This window comes from Boleophthalmus pectinirostris, unplaced genomic scaffold (genome assembly GCF_026225935.1).
Source record: "Boleophthalmus pectinirostris isolate CB_2022bp ecotype Guang Dong unplaced genomic scaffold, ASM2622593v1 HiC_scaffold_23, whole genome shotgun sequence".
In the NCBI taxonomy this organism is placed as follows: domain Eukaryota; kingdom Metazoa; phylum Chordata; class Actinopteri; order Gobiiformes; family Gobiidae; genus Boleophthalmus; species Boleophthalmus pectinirostris.
In genome coordinates this window covers 19,130,380-19,142,585 of record NW_026571207.1, presented here as the reverse complement: position 1 = coordinate 19,142,585, position 12,206 = coordinate 19,130,380, and the positions used below count along the sequence as shown (strand labels likewise).

Below are 12,206 nucleotides of genomic sequence, written 5' to 3'. Positions count from 1 at the left end.
CCCTTATCAATAGAAGATGTAAGTGAAAAATTTGACAGTGTTAATCTAAGTGTTAAATGTGTTTGAAAGGAGGGTAATTAAATATCATGCACAACCTGTGTCATGATGAAGTCTGTGCTGCTGCAGAACTGCCAAACGCCGAAACTGACATGAAGATTGGGAGACAGTAAAGCGGTTACCTTTGGAGGTTGTCAAATCACATGTGATCTAATTTTTACATCTCATATTCACATATCATGTTTACATCTCGTGTTTACAATGAGGACAGATCCAATATGGCGGCGGGGAGTCTTTTTGTCACGTGACTGGCATTACGGAATTTCCCGCGCTTTGCTCTTTGTTTAGCTTAGATTTAGTTGAGTCTTTTTAGATTCGCAATAGCTATAAATAAACTATTAAATAAACACACATTCATAATTCAATTCACTTGTATTTATCAGCCTACCAAGCAGAAGTACCTAGCAAGAAGAGCACAACTGCATCTTTGGCTACAGTCAGACTGAGGATGGAGCTATTTGCCTCGGTATTATGTAAGTGTAGGTTTTCTTTAGTTTGTTAGGCTAAAGATTTCACTAGCTAAAACTGTTAAATACTTTTGTTAACGATAATCTGTTGCTGTAATTTGGATCTTCTTGAACGTCCAATTTGCCACAATATCTACTCAATAACTGTTGGGTTTATTGTACATGTGATTATCTATCCAGGCCTGGCAGAAAAACTAATGCTAAAGCAACAGTCTGATGACGAAGCAATTGAGAGACTGTTTTCAGAAATTTCCAACATTCAAGATCTCCCTAAAATCAATGATCCACGGGTACACCAATGTTATCACTAATACGGTTTGTTTTTAATTTTTCCAAGCCTGATCACAAAGTGTAAGTTATGACATTTCCCTGTATTAAAGGTGGAAGAGTGCGCTGTCCAACTGTGGAACTGGGCAGTTACCAAAAATGTGGGGAACAACATCAGCAAACATCTAAAAGCCAAAGGTAGAATTGTTGAGGCCCTAGATAAATTGTGCACATCACGAAATGTATGTGTGTATTATTACTATTATTAACAGAAGACAAACCCTCTCTCCAGTGCGCCATGTTGCATGCACTCTTCTGTATTGCTGTGAGGCAGAAAGACCAACAGAGGGCACTCTGCGCAAACAGATACTGGTCAGTAGACTCCACTGAAGTGAAAACACTAACTGTGAGCATGTGTTTCTGATTACTTGAGATGTTTTTTGTACCATTGTACCATTATAAGATGGCTAGTAAGACAGGAAGGACCTGGTTGGACTGCAGAAATCCCCAGATGGCAAACACCTTTCTGAAATTGGCTGTAAAGGTAGGTATAAGCACATTAAACACAGTTAATGTATTTTAATGGCATTTTACAATCTAGAGCCTGGAAATATTACATGGTCAACTTATATCTCGAGCTGTTGGAGATGATGATGTTCACTCATCCAAGAATGATGTGGAGAAGGAATTGTTCCGCATCCTCTCATACCAGGCAGAGTCGGTGAGCTGTGCACATGCATATTTGGCAGTTGAAGATATGTCATTAAAATGATTGATTGATTTATTTTTTAATGAGACGAAACAGTGCACAATTTTTACATTAACCTTAACAGGAGAGATGTATTGTACCGGGTTGTGCTAATTTCCACCTGTAGTCCCTGGGCAGGTTCATTGATTGATTGTATTTAACTGACCTTAGCTATCAACTGTTCTTCCTGGAGACCTGTGTAGCATGTTTTGGGTCATTATTAAAAATGACTGGGGAATAACTAAATGAAACTTATTTGCTTTGCAGTCAATATGCCAAGGCAATAATTATGATGCTGTGGCATACATGAAGCGATGCAACGAGATGCTTTTGCGGCTCCCTAAAGAGGTACATAAAAACATTGGTTTTAGGTTCATGGATAAACATGGCATTAAATTCAAATGGATTTTTCCATACAGACTGCGTACCTGTCACTGATGTGCTATAACTTTGGCATTGATATGTACAGTTTCAAAAAGTATGAGGAAAGCTCTTTTTGGTTAAGGTATTTCATAATTTTTTCTAATATATTTGTTTGCCAAGTTATTGCATTTATTTTATCCAATCATATCATCTTTACAGCCAGAGCTATGACATTAGTAAAATGAATGAGCCTTACTCTCCTGGACCAGAGGTCAAGGTAATTGTGTTAGTTTTATTTTAAGGCTTCTTTTGTGTGAATATTATAATATATATTTTTATCAACAGGCTAAGATTTTGAGACTTCTCGCTACAGTCTATCTGGAGTGGGACTGTCAAACATTTAAGGAGAAAGCCCTTAATGCTGTATCTTTAGCCAATAAGGTGTTTTACAATTGTATCAGCATTTAAAGCTGTTTATTGACATTTTTCTGAAATATACCTTGCATATGATTTGGTAGGAAAGTGCCAGTGTGTCTGGCCTGTACTTAAAAATCAGAATACTCCAGAGATGTGGTGCCTCCGAGGATCAAATCAGAGCCGGTTAGTCATTTACAAGTCAATTAATTTGTACTAAAATTATCATAACAAGGGATTTGAGAAAATAACTAAACTGTGTTAATACACCATGGACGACTGAGTTATTATAGGCATAAAATGTATTACAGGTGCACTATGTAATTTTTGTTGAGGGTCCATCACCTGCTGGTTTCTATGAATTGCTCTGCCTGGAGTGTTCCACAGTATGACATTAAACAGCTCTACCTTAAATTTTTTCGATTACAGTGGGTTTTATAGCTGTAAAATACCTAGAAAAATATTCTGACAGTGAGCGAGTTTGCCACTTCACAAATCAGATTTGTAATTTGGTCTATTTTGGTCTCCATGAGGATAGAAAGGCTTAATTCCATACTACCAAATATTCCAGACAAAGCAATAATTTCATCCATGGAGAAAAGCATTTGACAGACCCTCCACCAGAAAAGTTACACATTGCGTCTTTAATTAGCAGAGTTCCCTAATATTCTGAAGACTATATTGACTACAAATGTATGGTTGTTTTTACTGCTAGTTACAACTTTATGAGAAAAATATATAGGCCTATGATTTGCTCAAGAAGTAGCACTAAGCTGCTGTTTCAGGACTTGATGAGATGCTGCAGTCAGAGGTCTCCCTTGATGTATGTCTGAACACTGTCAGATTACTTTTATCAGATAACAGGTAATGGCTAGCAAATACACAAGATGCTTGTTTTCTTTTTCTGAATATGGGCTATATTAGTCAGTAAGTATAATTTTTTTAGAGAGATCATTGCCTTTGAGTTTTTGAGGCGAGTGTGTCAGCAATTTGAGTCCTCTCCTGACCTGGGCACAGCTTTAGTTTTCCACATTGAGTTGCTTCTGCAGAGAGGCAAAGAGCTTCTGGGCAAACAGAAGATTGAGGATGTCATTACTCGTAACTATTATTTTAAACATGATCATGTTCAGCAACTTTGTCAAATGTTTATCAGTTCTGTTGTATACACGTAGGCCATTATACAAGTAACCAGCTGACACCACAAGCCCTTTCTACGCTTCATGTTTTGTTATGGGATAAAGCAGCCAAGCATTTTGAGGTATGTGTAATGTGTAAATTGCTGCATTATTACTATAAACAATAGTGATCATTTGTCCTATGCATACTTATAATTCTAATAATTTTCAGGTCCAGAATTTTTCTGAAGCTTTGCAATGGTACAACTACTCCCTAAGTTTTTTCAAAGCAGGGCAGACAGACACCACCCTAGCCAAATTGCAAAGAAACAGAGCTTCCTGTTTCTTGCACCTAAAACAGCTAGAAAAGGTAGTGTTCATTATATTTTATGTGCTCTAGAGTTCATTATTTAAACTATATTTTTCTCAGGCTAAAGAAGCAGTAGGAGAAGCAGAGAGGTGTGATCCAGACAGTATTTTCACTCACTTTAGTGTTTACAAAATTGCTGTGCAGGAAAACAATAGTGAGAAAGGTACTTCATGTGTAGGATGTGCCACACTATAGTCGCAGTATCAGTATATCTTTAAAACTGTTACATTATGCTAACTTATGTGTTGTATATTAAAGCTTCTCAAGCTGTAAATGCAATTGGACTTCTGTCCAAGAATCCTCTGGTAGCTGAGGGCAAACTTCTGGTGTCAGACAATGCCTTGTCCTCTCTCCTCAATCTCGCGGCTCAGATTGCTTTAGAGGTAAGATCTATCACCAAATAAAAAATATATATATATATATATTATGCTAATGTGTTGTTATTTTTAATTAATTTATTTATTTATTTTTGAAGAATGAACAACTGGACACTGCAATGAAAGCCCTCGAGAGTTTGTGTGAAAACTCCAAAGATGATACCCAAGTTCTTGCTGCTCTCAGGTATGAAAATTATATGATACGACATATTACATGTCAGATCATAGGTACATAAAAATAATCATTTGATATTTTTTAAGTGCCTTACTACTACTACTACTACTAATAATAATAATAAAATAGAAGTAGGGCCATTGACTTCATACTGGGCTTTTTACTGTACCAAGCAGCAGATTTTCATTTTTCATTTTTGAAAAATATGATATTAAAAATTATTATTTTTAATAATCACAAATAAACAAATTTGTGCATAGGGATAAGGAGTAGGAGAAAACACTTCTTTCTGAACAGGAGAAATGCAGGACAATAAATGACTACTCAAACATGTATGAATCAACTGAAATACAACTCTGAGCAAGCTAATGATGAGAGAATTAAGTTATAACTTAGTTAAAACCTTATTAAAGTATTTTTACATAATACACCTGTTAGAGACTTGTGAGGAGGAAAATATAAAATGCTGATAAATCAAAGGCGCTGTTTTAGTTTCCCAAACACCTCCATGATCCACTGACCTATATTCCCGCTCTCCACTGAAAGTGTGTCTCCATATAACACAGTTAGTAGGTGAAAGAAAGGAGGTCATTCTCACTATTTCAATTCATCTTTTTATAGGTGTCTGATTCGACTGGTGCTTTCCAAAATGGAAAAGTCCTGTGATGAGCAGAGGTAAGGTACTAACAGAATCATGTGGCGTTCATTCTGATATGACTGTTGACACTCTTCACAGGGGGGTCAATCTGGACATTCTGCTACCATATTTAAAAATGGGTAAGTGCATGAAAATGCATCAGATGACCTAAGACAACACTGAGGCTGTTTTCCAATTGTCTGTGTAGCTTTGAAGAAACTTTCACATCAATCAAATGTCACCACAGAGCAGAAGACTGAAGAAGCAAACTGGTTTAGAAAGATTGGTATACACCAACGATGTATGAGACTAACTTACTAGTATTTAAATGCTGATGTCCCTGTGTGCTGGGTGCAGCATGGAACTCTGTCCTGCAGTGTGAGGCCAGCCCTGATCGGATGAGAGATTTCTTTATGCTCTCCTACCAGGCATGTGCTCTTATTAGCTGTTGTCACTGCATTAATCGATAACTCTATATGGGTGGCTGTGGATCAATATGTTTATGACCAGACGCTGCTTTGATTAAGTAGAAACATACAAATTATCAGCCCATGTCATTTTAGTATTCACTAGACTCCTTTGATAGTTTTCAGAAAATAAGAAATTATTATAAATTGATTTTTTCTCAATGAACTGCTAAGTTTTTTACACACATACCCATCTTTGTTTGATACTTGCTTTTTCTCCCATATGCGTGAATGACCAGCTATCCCAGCTGTGCCCTCAAGATCGCACCGTTCTCATGGGTCAGAAGACATGTCTGCTCATGGCTGCTGCAGCCTCCTTAGAGATCTATAGAAAATCACCCGATTTTGACCAGGTGTGTCAGTCATTATTTAGTTTGTGTTTTGCAATAGACACATAGTATATTAACCATCACCAGGAGAGAACAGGTGACAACCAAGTGCTGTGTAAATGAAGTTATTCTGACATGAACACTAGATGGCAATGATGAGCATAACTAGTCCTTGATTTTCAGACAGAAGAGCTAACCCAGGCTTTAGAGCAAATTCAGATATGCTCTGAGGTCTGGAAAACCCTGAAGACATCTGGTAAATAATAACATGTCTATATTTAGCAAATTTAGCTAATTACACATGTAAATATATTTATGGTCTATGTTTTAAGGGAGCTTTCCAATGGACCCCACAGACACATTGCTGCTGTTATATGAGTTTGAGGCCCGTGCAAAGCTCAATGACCCTAAAATTGAAACAGTCCTAGAGTCAGTGCTTGAGTTGGAAAACATTGAAGCCAAAGTGCTTGAAACTGTTGCAGGTAAACCAAAAAGGACTGTTGTATTTTTATGTTCATGCATTTAACATATTATAACATAAAGCTTTAGCCATGGAGTCTCCTGCCCACTTTCCGTTGCTGTGTAAGAAAGCCTTGAGAGCCGCTCTTTCTCTACATAAGAGACAAACACAGATCGACATATCCCGGTGCAGGTACCTACACATGACAGTAGCTCACATTGTTTGCGTTGAACTTCAGTTTATACATTCCCGATGTGTGTAGAGTAATTATTACTTTTTAAATGAGAAGATTCAATCCAGTGAAAGCTGGTTCTCAGTCAATTGCTTTTTATGTGATCTTGTAATGTCGGCTAATTGGACTGTGGTCGCCGGACTGAAACCCTGGTTGGGACAGCTAAGATGGCATAAAAAAAACACAGTTCGTTTGAGCTTTTGTAATGGTTGGTTTCTCTGTATGTATCTCTTCAGTAAGTGTTCTTCCCACCCCAGTCTGGATACTTAAGTGTCCTCTGCCGTACTCACGCCCGGGCATCTGTAGAACGAGTGCCGCTTGGACCTTGTCTTTGAAGGCCTCCTGTAGTTAGACATCGCCCGAGTTCTCTGGGTGTGTCGTCTGGTCGTGGGTGAAGGCGCTTGGACTCGGTTCTTGTTCTCTTAGATATCTTATTAGGAGGATAGTGGTCATGCTCTCAGCTTGCTAGTGAGTCAGCCACCGGATACAAGCACCGTTGCTCCTTGTGGTATACTTAACCCCTTCTCGTCTGATACCACCCACTTCTGGCCCCGCCTGAGTGTCTATAGCGGACTCCTTTATTCATGGGCCTTTCTAGCGCCGCACTCCTTGCGCCTCTAATTAGCATGTCTACTCTCTCCCAGTTCTTCTCGACGCCACGCCTTCCTTGTCCTCCTGCGCGCTCATTTGTGTTCGTTATCTGTAGTCCTGTGCATCCACGCCGCTGCCCTTGGACTTGTAGGGTCTTGTTCGACTTCTTGCCTAAGGGTTGAAAAGACCCGTCACTTAGTGAACTTCTCGAAGCGTCATTGTTCGCTCGCATCGTTTGTGACGGAGACAGTTCCCAGCTTTTGCCTATTCTTGCACACAAGTGAAAGCATGTCATTTTTTTGGATTCGATAAGTAATGATGCCTGTCGCTGTAATACACAGTTGTGTGAGAAAGGTGTCGCTGGAAGCAGAAACCTCAGAGAGGATCTTCGATGAGAAGACCATGATTCACACTGCAGTGCGTAATCAGAAGGCGGATATACTATTCTCAGCGTCTTGGTCTCAGTGCGTGTGGTTCTAGTCAGTAGAGTTCCCTTTCAGAATGTGTGAGGGCTCCAGGTTCTCTCTCGACAGCTCCTCAATGTTTAATTCTAGTGTTCTCTTGACGTAGTCTTGTTGCATGTTGTTCTGGTCCTATCAGAGATGCACTTTTCCCGAAATGGAGATCCTGTGGTTGCTGAAGCTCTGTCGGCCTTGGAAACCACTGGGAATGGCTACCTCTTCTCTCTCAGTTCCAGGGCGTGATAGATACTGGTTGTGGCGTCGTCATGTGCTATTGTGTGCCACCTGTGCTCATATGAGGCAGAGCTTAGCCAGACACAGGTACATGTTCAGGGCATTCGAACAAGCGTGCTTCAACTGAATACTACTTCTACACGAGATATAATATCAATGTATCTCCTTTGGTTCCTGTCCCGAGATGGTGCTGTCCTCTACCACGACAATTCCTGGAACACACCCTGAGCCAGATAGAAAAGAAACGAAGGGTGATTAAGGATTAAGTATAACTTTTTACTAAAAATGATAGCTGTCCACTTGTTTGGTTAACTAGTATTATAATCTAATTTTGTGTCTATAGTACCCTAGACTTGCTAAAATAGTGCAAAAATAATTATCGATGAAACTATATTGGTTCTAGGTGATATATTGTTAGATAGTGTTCATTCATATTAGGGGTCTACCCGGGTCCTCCGAGCGGACCGTGGTCATGTGGATTCATCCTAGGAGTAGTGGTCTCAGGAATCTCTGACCAGACGGAGCATCCTCGCATAAGCCTCTGATAACTAGGATCTTCGGCAACCATAGGTTTTGGATGTTCCATAGATACCTCCTCAGGTGTCTTTTTGTTTCGCGCACGGTCTTAGTGCGTCCTAAATTTCAAATTCCAAAACAAGGTCAATGTGGCGGAGAGGCAAGTGATTTCTCTCTCTTCCAAAAGGTTAGGAACTCAGGAGTAATAGTCCGTTGCCGACGCTTTAAATGAGAACCGTAAAGAATTGTCCTGCCATGTTGCCGCAGTTGATTTTTCTAGTATATTTTGAGCTTCCGACCTGACATTGAATAAATGTCAGATAAATATTAAGTGACGATGAGCCTAGGATAGTGTAAATGTCATACCTCACTGTGTCCAAGTCCCAAGAGCATCCCTGCACATCTCTGGTCCGCGAAGCCTCGCGTTTTACATGTGTCTCTGTAGTGCTTCATCCAGAACACTCAAGAACCATAGATGTTACACAAAGAAGGCCTTGCCCACCTTCTCCCGCGAAACAAGATAAATAAAAGACGTATTAGATGTCATTTCTCTTCACATAAATTGACCGTCATCGAAGATTATCAACACATATGAGATGTCATGATTTTCCTAATTTGCATTAAGGCGTTCTCCTCCCTATGATATTCTCTAACTCGCAATTTAACTGGTCAGATGTATGATCTTCCCTCTTCGGCTGATGGAGACCTATGTTGGCCTGATAGGTTGTTTTTATATAATATTCCTCTCCCAATGAATACTCTCCTTCACGAGTGGACATGTATTCTACCTCGTGTAATTACATCGAATAAAGAGCGACCACTGCTCGCTCGTTACAATTCTCTAGAGTGAGAATCGTCCGCTGTTATTATGTGGTTTGACTGCCGAAATGCTCCTGAAAACGTGTATGCCGCTTGCATTTGTAAGTGCGTCTGCGTTTTCACTCGACTAACTCATTTTAAACTCTGGCCGCATCACGTCTCTCTACGAGCACCACAAGTCGGTGCAATCCACCAATTGAATCACATTGTAGAATAGAGGTCTATATTTTGAAGGCTCCAGTAACTCTCCCCGGTACCGATGCAACACTAGTGTTTTTCACAAAAATTGCGCAATGTGTGTGCATGTAGAGAAGAGAATTGGTGCAGGAGCCACTAAAAATACGAGACGAACCAACTATTGTGATGCAAGATGTGTATATCTCCCCACTAGAGCCGGACTAGATTAAATAAAGGTAGCGCCTTCATCCTTTGATCTTGGACCTCGTTGGGCTGTGTGCGGTCGAGTCTAAGTTAATAAGCTCTTAAAGATATCACCCGGAAAGGTCACACGGCGGTAAGTGTGGAAATCACAACACCGGACTTCATATGCACGCAACACGTGCTGGGGGCTCCGTGACTGGAATGGGCTTATTTACATTGTACCAACCACCACACACGTGTGAAGCGAAACTCAGATATTGAGGAAAGAAAGATTGTATAATGGCTCGCTGTTCCTCTCTCGTGAAGATAGCACACGCCAGTTTAATTAAAGGGCTGAACCTTATTTGACACATGAGGTGATGAGTTAAATGAACCAAGCCTGGATGTGAAGCGAGATGAGGTGTCTGGGCCAGGAGTAGGGTCACACACGGATGTTTTAGAATGCGAGATTGTGGAAGAGGATTACCACGAGATGGATGGAGAGAAATAGACGGAAGGAAAAGATGAGAGGCGTTGACCCGCACGGCCTTGTAGTTTTCCTAGATGTGCTGTTCTAGTTGAGCGATTAATCGCAGATATAATTACGCTACCGTTGAACCACTCTTTCATTTTCTCTGTTTTATGGTAGCCTAGTTTAGATGCCCTAAGCCATTCTGTGAACCGTACTACGTACCTCGTTCCAGCCCAAGCTCTCTTCCTTCCCGCAAGTTGTTGCTCTGATGTGCTTTGAGAATTTGTAAAAGCAGCTTATTACCTTAATTTGGTCTGATTACAATACCAATTATCTGCTCACACAGGAGGATGCTAAGAGGTTTCTGAAAAAGATTCTACTGGTCTATTTGTTGCTGATCCACCCTATGGGGTGCTTATAAATAAATCATCATGGTAATCTATCAATGAGTGGATCATATAATATAATATAACAGTGAGCTGTTGTATACCATAACTCAACCTTCTCAGGAGAGAAATACTCTTACCACATGTATCAACCGCTTTGCGCCAGCATGACAAGGAAATCCCAACGTGCCTCAGCGCTCTCCAATATAAACGATACGCCCTACAGGCAATACCTCGCTTCAATTCACCTTCTCCACCAAGTTACGCACTGAGGCATTTCAGTATACGAAGGAGTGCCTCAACCAGGCCAAATGGTCGAGCTTACACGTCGAATTCTTGACGCCAGAGGACACAGCGACAAGCATAATTATCTTGGTTGAATAAGACTAATTGGGAATTCACACAACTGAAAAAGAAACGCATATAGCCTTGGTGTGGAATCAAAGCTCCTCAGCTGTTGAGATGGTTTTTTTGGATGCTTCAAACCTTGGGAGCAAGTGGTTTATGTTGAGAACATAGAATCAAACCACCAAACCTTTCAGGGACTCCATTCAAAGACTGGTGGGCGATATAATTGTATCATTCCTTGCATTGTCTTGAAGACACCAACATAGCTCCGACATTACCTGTGCTGTTTCTTTATGCCTCGTATATTTAAAGCTCATCCCAGGGTTCTTGTGGCAGAATTGTCGTTAGTTTAGTTCCTTGTGATTTTGTGACCCATTCATAGCTAATTGGTGTGGAAATGTGATGGGTGCGCTAAGTATAGTAGAAGTCGATTTGCTGTACACAACACCATAGCTTAGAGTAGATTCTCAGTCTTAGTGTAAATCACTGTCATATTTCAAAATTGTACGCTCAACTCTCCTTGGTTTTAGTCAGATATAGAATATTAGGTGTCCTCCGAGATGTAGATCAGATTCTCTTCGTATTGCACGTCTATGCTCGGCCCTACCTGGCCCAGTTTTGAAAACCTAAGAAAGTTACGCAACAGGGACATACTCCGGAGCTTGTTTCTCCTCTTCTGACTATGAATCTTCTCGTGAATTGTGAACCGGCGCGGTCGCCGCGCTTCTCAGACGAGACAAGCAGTGTCACAAATAACCCAGAATTTGTAGGCATAAAATACTTGTTTATTAAGCATTTGTGGATTACTTGCTCAAGGCCCAGTTTGCGTTCGTTTTTCCAGCCTGTGAAGGCTCCCTGGTTCCTTTACAACCTCCTTCTCATGCGGAACCCCCACAGCCATCGTTTATCCCAGCCCGACCTTCAAACCGACCCAGACAGCATAAGTACCTCACCCCCATCACTAGAGATGATATCCTAAGAAGTACTTCACTAAAAAAAGAGTTAAAGGGTTCTCTACAGCCTCCCCACAGGATTGTGTGGACCAATCTACGATCGCCAGTGGTAAAGCAGCCCTTCTCTTGAAATGTGTGTGGGATTAAGATTTTGAGGCATGCCCAGGTTATGGATATTTCATGTAACTAGGTGATTTTATAATGACTACCTAGAGAACTCGTCTGTCTGGGGTCCTCTCAGTATCGTGGACAACCGGTTTCTAATCCTTTAAGTTTGAGACTTCGCCCGGCTTCCTAGACTAACATGTATCTTTTCCCGTCCTCTTGCTAGTGCAGCTGAAACGGGCACTGCCACGTGCGACCCTATCTCTTACGAGAACGCAGAAGCGCCCCCGTGATCCTTGATACTAAGCTCTAGGTCGCCGAGTGTGTCCTCTGGCAAACTCAATGTTTTCATTGCAGCGCTCCCCCTATTTAGGTAATCGACCCAAATAAAGATCTCGGTGCAACTCTGACGTGATTCACAAGTACTCCATCAGCTACCCCAGGGATGCGCTTGATTTTGCAATCCCATGACCACAGGTGAGA

General features: G+C 40.8%; 1 protein-coding gene across 1 annotated transcript; it reads left to right on the top strand.

Moving 5' to 3' along the window:
- Positions 1-443: 443 nt before the first annotated feature.
- On the top strand, positions 444-12,016 carry tex11 (testis expressed 11). Its single transcript, XM_055159017.1, has 28 exons — positions 444-530; positions 705-814; positions 905-989; positions 1,084-1,163; positions 1,255-1,335; positions 1,393-1,512; positions 1,807-1,887; positions 1,959-2,044; positions 2,122-2,179; positions 2,248-2,343; positions 2,421-2,502; positions 3,102-3,180; positions 3,263-3,414; positions 3,489-3,574; positions 3,664-3,801; positions 3,862-3,964; positions 4,060-4,184; positions 4,277-4,362; positions 4,975-5,028; positions 5,090-5,130; positions 5,199-5,276; positions 5,348-5,418; positions 5,697-5,810; positions 5,970-6,042; positions 6,119-6,268; positions 6,330-6,454; positions 11,507-11,609; positions 11,955-12,016. Exons 1-28 carry the CDS (start codon positions 506-508, stop codon positions 12,014-12,016), a joined length of 2,544 nt encoding a protein of 847 aa, XP_055014992.1. The 5' UTR covers positions 444-505.
- Positions 12,017-12,206: the final 190 nt, after the last annotated feature.

Coding starts and splice junctions, on each gene's coding strand:
- tex11 (XM_055159017.1), top strand. CDS start 506: ATGGAGCTATTTGCCTCGGTATTAT. Junction 1,336..1,392: donor TTCTGAAATTGGCTGTAAAG/GTAGGTATAAGC, acceptor TTTACAATCTAG/AGCCTGGAAATATTACATGG. Junction 6,269..6,329: donor AGTGCTTGAAACTGTTGCAG/GTAAACCAAAAA, acceptor TATAACATAAAG/CTTTAGCCATGGAGTCTCCT.